Source organism: Mchenga conophoros, linkage group LG3 (genome assembly GCF_057382185.1).
Source record: "Mchenga conophoros isolate Kocher_MC1m ecotype Shallow Benthic linkage group LG3, M_conophoros_male_GT1.1, whole genome shotgun sequence".
Lineage (NCBI taxonomy): Eukaryota > Metazoa > Chordata > Actinopteri > Cichliformes > Cichlidae > Mchenga > Mchenga conophoros.
In genome coordinates this window covers 36,808,253-36,817,763 of record NC_140528.1, presented here as the reverse complement: position 1 = coordinate 36,817,763, position 9,511 = coordinate 36,808,253, and the positions used below count along the sequence as shown (strand labels likewise).

At 41.4% G+C, this 9,511-nt stretch overlaps 2 protein-coding genes across 2 annotated transcripts in view; both read left to right on the top strand.

Moving 5' to 3' along the window:
- LOC146578426 (T-cell surface protein tactile-like) overlaps positions 1–9,511 on the top strand; it is a 553,052-nt gene that overhangs the window by 48,644 nt on the left and 494,897 nt on the right. The window lies entirely within an intron of this gene.
- Positions 1,816–9,499, top strand: cnga1b (cyclic nucleotide gated channel subunit alpha 1b). Its single transcript, XM_085268665.1, has 15 exons — positions 1,816–2,481; positions 3,615–3,743; positions 4,248–4,313; positions 4,401–4,463; positions 4,569–4,691; positions 4,822–4,926; positions 5,125–5,231; positions 5,334–5,508; positions 5,833–5,969; positions 6,062–6,234; positions 6,528–6,653; positions 6,935–7,087; positions 7,178–7,409; positions 7,772–7,947; positions 8,036–9,499. The coding sequence occupies exons 2-15, from the start codon at positions 3,634–3,636 to the stop codon at positions 8,264–8,266; spliced, it is 1,977 nt and encodes a 658-aa protein (XP_085124791.1). The 5' UTR covers positions 1,816–2,481; positions 3,615–3,633; the 3' UTR covers positions 8,267–9,499.

Genomic DNA, 9,511 nt, shown 5'->3' with positions numbered 1-9,511 from the left:
CAGACATTCAAATATACGATTGTTATTTTGTATCCAAAAAAACAGAAGAAAATAGGTCAAAATTATTCAACAGGATTGAAAATCTTTTTTAAAAGCTTGAGAAAAAAACTAGATCAGGGGAAAAAGCCTCTTCTTCCTCTTTTCTTGCCACCATAGCTCAGTGGTTTTGTGTTTTTCTAATGGTGTGAGTATTTCTGACAGCCCCGTATCACAGCTCAATGTGAAATAGCCACAATAAACTGGCTTCATCACAGTGAAATCACACACACATGAAAGCATCACACACACCGACAGCATCCTTTGTCATCATTACTGATGGGACCTGTGCAACAGTGTGAGGGACTGGTGTACATATTTACTGAACGGCTGCCAAAACAGTGGAAGAAGTTCACTTCATGCACATCAGCACTAATCAGAAATGTCAGATAATGTAAAACACAATAAATCAGTAACTGTGGGGTTGTTGTTAAAAACAGTTTCAATGTCAGGTTAAACTTTCAAAAATCTATAAAAGGTCTGCAGGGCAGTGGATCTGTGTCTTTTCGTGGTCTGACACCTGAATGCTGAGCTGCTGTGCTTCACCTTTGCAGTAACACCACATCCAGCTGATCGTGGAACATCAAAGAGGACTTGTTGCAGTGGTTTCAACCTGTCACAGCATCCGAGCTGAATTCTCAACTGCTTTACTCACTGATCACAAATCACTCATTGGTTCAAAGTAGAGCAGTTACAGAAGCATCCAGCAGAGGGCAGCAGATGAGGGGGGAGTCACAGACACAGGATCCACACAGCTCATCACTCCGAGCATGTGTGTGAATGTAAAAGCCCCACAAGGGACAAAGTTTGGAAATTAGCAATAGCCATAAACTCTCTGTTGAAATGACAGAGCAGGTAATACCAGGTCCAGGTTTCCCTCTTTCAAATGTAATTGCAAATTAAACAGGAGCTTTAGGATCATGAGCGCAGGGCGATAAATCCCAGTTTAAAATGAAAAACTGCATCTGCAGCCACGTGTTTCTGGATTGTGGCCACTTTTGGAACAGCAGGAAGTTTATAAGAAATAGTTTATAAACATGGTCCTATTATCAGCTCTCAAATTTTGAGCAAGACTCCAAAGATTTTCTTCAACGTCAAAGTGTTAATGTCAATGTCTTCAATGAATCTGAGGCGACTGGTGCATAAGCGGTTAAAGTGGAATTAAAATAACTGCCTAAAACTGCCGAGGTGCTCGCTGAGGCCAGAAATGGTCTCAGAGGAAGAAGAAGCTGTTCTTCAGGAAGGGAATCGGGGAGAAGAGGCTGAGATGTCCCACCATCCACCATCTAATACCATCTGGAAAGAGCCTGCTTGGCAACAGCTTCGTTTTTCAGCTGTGATCCCAAACACACCGCCAGTGCAGTGAAAGCATGGATAGAAAACACTATCATAGGATTGGCCTCCACTCAACAGTGTGGGATCATCATGATAAAGAAAGGCTGCCAACATCCAAAGAAAAGCTTCAAGAAGCCTGTTACTGAAGACTGTGGTGGAGATTATGTCACACATGTGTTCATTTTCCTAGTGCGATATAAAGGGATGAAGATTCAGCCCTGCAGAGCCGATGGTACTTCACTCACACATGAATTATAGTTTTTGTGTGGTGACAGTAAAGGTAACAGTGCTGCAAACACACACACACACACGGACTAATTCCCAATAAGCCAATCAGAGCTGCCCGCTAAAGGCTGCTGTGTGTTATTAAGGCTACACTGCTGACTCAGGAGGATCAGAGGAAAACCAGCACGGCTCTTTCTAATCTGCTCTTCCTCACTTTTCACTACTGCAATCACTACTTTCACACCACTCCTCACACTCTTTCTGTCCCCTTTTTTCCTCCACCATATTTCATCCTTCTCTTTATTTCCTCCTTCCTGTAATGCTGTTATACATTCTTCTGTTTCTCATTTAGCCGTTTCTTTCCTTTCTAATCGCTTCATTGATTAACTCCTCCTTCTGTGACACATTTCACTTCTTCTCCTTCTTTCCTAGCTTCCTGTTTGTCTAACTTGAACTCCTCCGTTGCATCACATTCACTTTTACATGCTGTTTTACGTCTTTGCTCAACACTGAAACAAATATTAAAGTTGTCGAGGTGGAGTTGTATATTTTCATGTGTAACCACATGGTAGTAGTTTCATTCCCCACCTCTGAGTGCAGGCGTACGTAAGACACACAGTATCATCCCTCCTCTAATCTCTTTATCCTGGTCAGGGTGACTGAGGAGACTCGTCTGCTGGACCCTCCGAACGCTCCACTCCTTCCATCCCTCCGTCCCTTTTCTCCTTTTTTCCTTCTAGACTCTAAACCAGTGAGGATTTAAAGGGTCCCAGCTTCCACAGGAGTGCGTTTATGGGAGGTTACTCCTCTGTTTCCATGGAGATGAGTTTGATGGGCTGCTGGTGGATCTAGGCCACATAACCACAGGTGTTGGATTATCAGCTGGTGAGTAAGGAGATAATGGACTGAGGGTAGAAGGCCGCACATTATGCAAGACATTTTTTAAACATCATACACGTTTTCGTTCAATAGAATTGATAACAATAAAAATGGAAACGTGAGGGAACAATGTAGGTTTATTTGGTCCAATGTTGATAGTGGATATGTTGTATACTCATGTGTGTGTGATCTTAATTTACCTGTTGCTTTTGTTTAAACTCTTGGTGACCCCACACTACAGCACAAAAACCTGCGTGTTACCAAAGGGTCTTTATTTACCTGAATCTTCATAAAACGTTACTAATCAGTTCTTAAGAAAGAACCGGTAATAATCTCTAATAAAAACAGTTTATGTTCCCGGGTTCAGGTCCATAAAGCAGCCAGTTTGGCTCCTAGTTAGCCACACATGGCCTACTTAGATGATAAGGTGTCAACAACAAAATCTGTCTTACCCTTATATTGCAAAATATGGCTCATACAGGTGTTGGCACTGCCTCAAAAATGCCATTGAGCTGCCAGCTTTGGATACTGTGTAGGTCCTATGTGGTTCGACCAGTTAGGGCCAAACAACGCCTGGTAATGAAACGTCTTTCTAAAAACCATCCTTTCCACCCGGGTCTCCTTTAGTCTCATAGTCTTTGTAAAGCTCTAACCGTTAGTAATTATTCATGAAAAGAATGTTTAATAAGCTAAAATAAGACAATTTCGTGTTGTTTAAATACAATTATTTTAATACCATTTTGGGTCAAAGAAAATTTGTCAGACAACTAACTTTGTGCTGCAAACATGGTGCAGCGGGCCTACTAAATGTGGATCACAGAGGGATGCCAGAGGCTAATCAGTTCGGGTACCGATGACCACGTTATTGTCAGGTCTAAAGTTTTTGCAAGGCTTGTATTTCTTTAGGCCCAGGAAGATTTTTAACATCAGCACTGAACAGCTGGGAAAGCAAACTTGTAATGATGTTGCATAAAGACAGTATTTTATGACATCGTGGTACCCGGTTGGACACATCCAAGTGTTCAAATAAAATGCCATCATGCTAAACTCACCGTGGATATGTCCTGACTTTATGACATTCTGTGTTGCAAAGGTTTCACCAAAATTCATTTTTTTCTCCCTTTCTGGACATAAATTAGCCAAAAGAAAAACATCTCCATGGCCAAGGTAGCACCATTACTCCCACACCAAGTCTCCAGATTAACTCCACCCTCCATAGTTCTACAAGATATGGACGAGGAGCCAGGTGAAGTCGGTGCACAGGACAGGTGAGTATCATACAAATGCGACTCAAAAACTGTAATGAAGGTGATGATTGTGAGCCACCTGTGGGAAGTGTAGTTCAAGTGTGGCTCAGTGGGTCCTCGAAGAGGTTTTCGAATGGGTTTAAAATGATTCAGGGCCTCTTGCTAAATCTGTGTAGGCCATAGGACAGCAGGTTCATGGACTTATCGGGCTTTGGTACCAGCCAATGGCCTACCAGAGTTATATCCAAACAAACAACAAATAGTAACCTGAAAGACATTTGGACCAAAAATGTATTCACAGACAAATTTTCCAACAGGTTCTGGAGTCCTTTAGAGGATTTAGGTGCCCGTGGGCCTCGTGAAGAGACCCTAATGGACCTTTATCGTGATTCAGAGGCCATTAGCAGCTGCTGTAGTGTCTAAAGTTAAAGTTTCATAATTTCTTGAAGAATGACACCAGTTAGTGGCAACTGTTCAGGGTTATTGATGGATGGGAAGGTTAACGGATCGTTTTCTTTGTTTCAGAGCCTCCCAAAAAGCTGGACCGGGGTTTCTCTTCAACGTCAATAACAGCAACAACAATGAAGAAGAGTAAGACACGCACACAGACTAAATACACTTACATGTAAAATGTATTGGCATATATAAACTTATCTCTTATATCCTGCTTTCCTGCAGGGAGGAGAAGAAGAAAAAGAAGAAGGAGAAGAAAGAAAAGAAAGAGAAAAAAGAGAAAAAGGAGTAAATTTGAGTCCATATCCAGATATATAGATTTTCACATAAATCTCAATATATTTCAACTTTAATGAACACTGAAAACTGCTTATTTGTAATTATCTCTCCTAGGAAAGAAAAAAAGGAGAAAAAAGAGAAGAAGGAGAAAAAGCAGAAAGAGAAAGAAGAAAAAGAGAAGGAGAAAGAAAAGGAGAAAGAAAAGGAGAAAGAAAAGGAGAAAGCCAAGGAGGCCCCGTATGTTTAGTTGATCTTCTTAAACAGAAACACTGGCTCTGTCTTGAAAAACTGATTTTATGAATGCTTGTGTAAGGCTGAAGTACACATGTGCTGCAAATACAAATTATATTTGGTTATGTGTTTGCAGTCCCAAGGAGATCACAGTGATTGATCCTGCAGGAAACATGTACTACTACTGGCTGGGTGTGATCACTATCCCTGTCATGTACAACTGGACCCTGATTATAGCCAGGTAACATGAAATCCACACTTTCTTACTAACAATGTGTTTGTGTCAGTGCTCTAAAGGCTTTGGTGCCCACAGCATCAGAAGAACAACAGCTTAATATCAACAATAAGTTCCCAGTGCCGTTAAATAAAAGCCAACAATGCCAGAGAGCTTGGTTACTTAAGTAACTACTGTGCTGAGTGACATGCATGTCCATTTCAGGGCATGTTTCGAGGAGTTGCAGACTGACTACTTGATCTTTTGGTTCCTCCTGGACTTCCTGGCAGATCTCATCTACCTTGGTGACATGGTCTTCAGAACTAGGACCGGTCTGAACACACACACACAGATTGTTGTAGACGTTAATGTAAGCACACAAATATAATGGTACAAACATGTACAAATTTTGAATGCTTATTATGTGATTGCAGGTTACCTGGAGCAGGGTTTGCTGGTGAAGGACGAGCTGAAGTTACGTGAACGGTACATGAAAAGCTTTCAGTTCAAACTGGACCTGGTGTCCATGATTCCCACTGACGTGTTCTACCTTGCCATCGGCGTCACCTACCCCGAGATCCGCCTCAACAAACTCTTCAGGTTTAACAGGTAAACAAGGGTTAATCACTGCTAACCAGTCTTTGGACTAAGTAGGAAGATATTTTTGAATTCCATGAATTTATGAACAACATTTTTTTACAGTTTAACTAAAAGTTGTTGTGATGTTTAACTCAAAGGTACAAATATGAATCTTTTCCTTTTCCTAAAAGTCAGAGATTTGATGATAAAATGAATAAGAATGATTTTCTAAGGATACTGAATACACACATAATGTCACAGAGGTTTTGGACTGTCTAACCCTCACTACTGCTATTCTGCAAACATAACTAAGAATTTCTCAGCAGTGACAAGAGTAACCTCCTATCATTTCAGGATGATGGAGTTCTTCCAGCGCACAGAAACCAGGACAAACTACCCCAACTTTCTGCGTATCTCCAACCTCGTCATGTACATCCTCATCATCATCCACTGGAATGCCTGTCTTTACTACTCTTTTTCCAAAGCCATCGGTGGGGTTGTTGGATTCATTCCTTATCTGGATTTAAGCCCCGAGGAAGCCCTGATAAAGGCTGTAACATATTAATCTGTCCTGTCCTTTCAGGTTTCGGTTCTGACAGGTTTGTGTATCCTGACCCGACCGATCCAGAGTTCGGTCGTCTGGTGAGGAAGTATGCCTACAGTATGTACTGGTCCACGTTAACACTCACCACCATTGGAGAAACACCACCACCTGTAGAGAACTCTGAGTACTTCTTCGTCGTCACAGACTTCCTGGTGGGTCCGGCCTAACTTTAGCTTTAGTATATGACTGTGTAGCATGTGGCTAAAAAAGCCCAAGCCTGAGAGCAGATGCGTTGTGGGGGATTTACCTGAAGAGGTTTGGTTGGTTTTGAAAGCTTAAACAGACAGATGGTAAGATGTTAGGCATAATTTGACAATATTTCTTTACTGATACAATACAGAGATTATAAAATAGAAAAATCTGCGTTTGCTTTCATGTTATTTATTTAATACTATATAAAACAACAATAAATAGATGTTTATGGATATCCTGTGCTTTTCTACAGGTGGGTGTGTTGATTTTTGCTACCATTGTCGGTAACGTTGGCTCCATGATCACCAACATGAATGCTGCCAGAGCTGACTTTCAGGCTCGCATTGATGCCATCAAACAGTACATGAGTTTCCGAAAGGTCAGTTAGTCTGTGATTTTTATCATAATGGTCCTTTAATAGTATTTGCATCTGAAATAAAATATTTTTTTACATAAATCTAATTGGAAAATCCCATTTGAGTTGCTTCAGCTTGTACATAACACCTGCTTCGCTTTTTTGTCTTTTTTTAATGACAAAAACGACTCTTACTTACCAGAAAACAGATTCTGTATCAATGCACCTGATGATCAGTACACCAGTAATGTAGCCCATCAAAGCACTGCTTGAACCCTTCCCCCATACTTCTGTTTCCAACCCAGGTAACAAAAGACCTGGAGAAGCGAGTGATCAAGTGGTTTGACTTCCTGTGGACCAATAAGAAAGCAGTAGATGAGAGGGAAGTGTTGAAATACCTCCCTGACAAACTGAGAGCTGAGATCGCCATCAACGTCCACCTGGACACACTGAAGAAGGTCTTTGCACGCTCCTAAGCACCCCTCATAAATACAACAGAAATGTAAAAAGTCTAAGCATGAGGTCTTCTCCTCTGTGTGGTGTGGCAGGTCCGTATCTTTGCGGATTGCGAGGCTGGTCTGTTGGTGGAACTGGTGCTAAAACTACAGCCTCAGGTCTACAGTCCTGGAGACTACATCTGTAAGAAGGGTGATATTGGCAGAGAGATGTACATCATCAAGGAGGGAAAACTAGCTGTCGTTTCTGACGATGGTCTCAAGCAGTTTGTTGTTCTCAGCGACGGAAGCTACTTTGGCGAGATCAGCATTCTTGCTATCAAAGGTAAGCCTTATGACTTTATTAGCAAGCTAATCCTTTCGGTCACAATGGCAGTAACTAATGCTAGAATGATAATGTGCTAATGCTAGAATGATAATGTGCTAATGCTAGAATGATAATGTGCTAATGCTAGAAAACCAAAACCTTTGGACGAACTGTTTAAAAAGATTTTCCCAAATATGTACAAAACTTTAGAATGGGTTTTGCTATTGAGCCAAAGCTGGTTTAATATTTAATAAAAGTACGTTTGTTTCTGCAGAAAACTGGGGAAAAATGAAAATCCCATAAAATGTTATCGATGGATTGGGTGCTGTTTCCTTCTGACTGCTTCTGTTACCTAATCAGCCTCGCGTCTTCTCCAACAGGCAGTAAGGCAGGAAACAGGAGGACAGCTAATATCAGAAGCATCGGTTACTCCGACCTGTTCTGTCTTTCCAAAGACGACCTGATGGAAGCCCTGACAGAATATCCTGATGCTAAAGCTCTGCTCGAGGAGAAAGGAAGGCAGATTCTAATGAAGGATGGGCTGCTGGACCTCGAGGTACAGTCACATTATCTCGTTTAGAAACATTAGCAAACATCTAGTCTACAGAAATAAAAACTTTATTAAAACGAACTCTGTCCTCCAGGTGGCAGCGCAGGGCCCAGACCCCAAAGAGATCGAGGAGAAGGTGGACCGGATGACGAGCACCCTGGACTCCCTGCAGACCCGTTACGCCCGGCTGCTGGCCGAGCACGACGCCACTCACAGCAAGCTCAAACACAGAGTCACCCGGCTGGAGAAGAAGTTGGTGCCCCCACAAGCTGATCCGTCAGGTGAAGCTCCACCCCCAACACCTGAGATAGAGGCAACCAAATAAGAGGAGAAGTAAGGAGAAGACAACAAAGAAGAGGACTGGAGTGTTCGATTTTAGAGCTTGAGTCAGCTCGATGGGTGGAGATCAAGATGTTTGAACCTCAGGTGGAAAGTTGGAGGAGTTTCTGTTAAAGTTTTGAAGACAAATTGGAAAAAAGAGGACAAAATCTGTTTCTTGCATTCAGATTTATGTAACATCCCTTCACATGACATCTTCTAGAGATAAAGTATCGACCACCTGCTGGATTTGTGATGTCAGCACTTACAACTGGAAGTGGAGCTGACTCCAGATTACACTCAGAGAGCACAAGAAGGACAACTAGGCCTCAAAAGAAACTAATGTGACACCATGTAGTACTGTTTCCATGTTTAAGTTGTAAAACATTGTAACTGTAATGTATATAAATAATGAGCAGTAACTTCTCTGGATGTTACAGAGGTTGTTCATAGTTCAAGCTTTTGCTTTGCAGCAGTGACTCCTAAAGTGCGACGCAGTGCCTCCCAGTGACCCTTGAAAGAACTGCAATGTTCAATTTTGTAATTACAAAAACATTTTTTAAGAGATGATTTAAAAACAGCCATGGGATTTAAATTGCACCTAATATTTTGTCATTTACAGTTCAACTAAAGCAGTGGCTATCACACGGGAAAGGGATTTAAAGCTTTAAGGTGAATTTGGGGTGAGGTACAGATGATTTGAAGATCAGCCCAGTTTGTCCCAGGGAAAAACCCAACATTATTAAATGTGTACATACCAAAAATGGTCATACATATTGGTTTGTGAAGACTTTGCTGTTTTCTACCACAGCATACTATAATCCTTTCTGACTGTAATAAATACTGTCATTTACTAAATAAATATTTTTTATTCATTAAGACTTCAAAGTATCAGCTCCCCCCATAAACACACTGGGAGCATGTTTACTCAGGTCAGAGTGGGAAGTAGGCGCCACACAATCAGAGTTGCCCCCTGCTGGCTATTAGAAAGAATGCAGGTTTAACACTTAAGCGTTGCATCATTTTTCATACTGGGCAGCTGCATCCATCTTCACATATACAGTCTGTGGTTAGCTGCTGCACACCTGAATAAACCCCAGACTCAAAGCATATAATGCTCTCTACATCCATCGCCTTTTTTATGCTGCGACTTGTGCTTTTTAAACTATGCAAAAAATATGAATGATAATTATGTTGAATCTGGAACAAAAAGCTGAAATAAAGATATTTTATAAGAAAATCAGAATGGCTT

What these genes read in the sequence shown, in the direction of transcription:
- cnga1b (XM_085268665.1), top strand. Translation starts at nt 3,634, where the DNA reads ATGGCCAAGGTAGCACCATTACTCCCACACCAAGTCTCCAGATTAACT. An exon ending in TGGACCCTGATTATAGCCAG is followed by an intron (nt 4,927 to 5,124) that starts GTAACATGAAAT and finishes TGTCCATTTCAG; the next exon opens with GGCATGTTTCGAGGAGTTGC. An exon ending in AGTACATGAGTTTCCGAAAG is followed by an intron (nt 6,654 to 6,934) that starts GTCAGTTAGTCT and finishes TTTCCAACCCAG; the next exon opens with GTAACAAAAGACCTGGAGAA.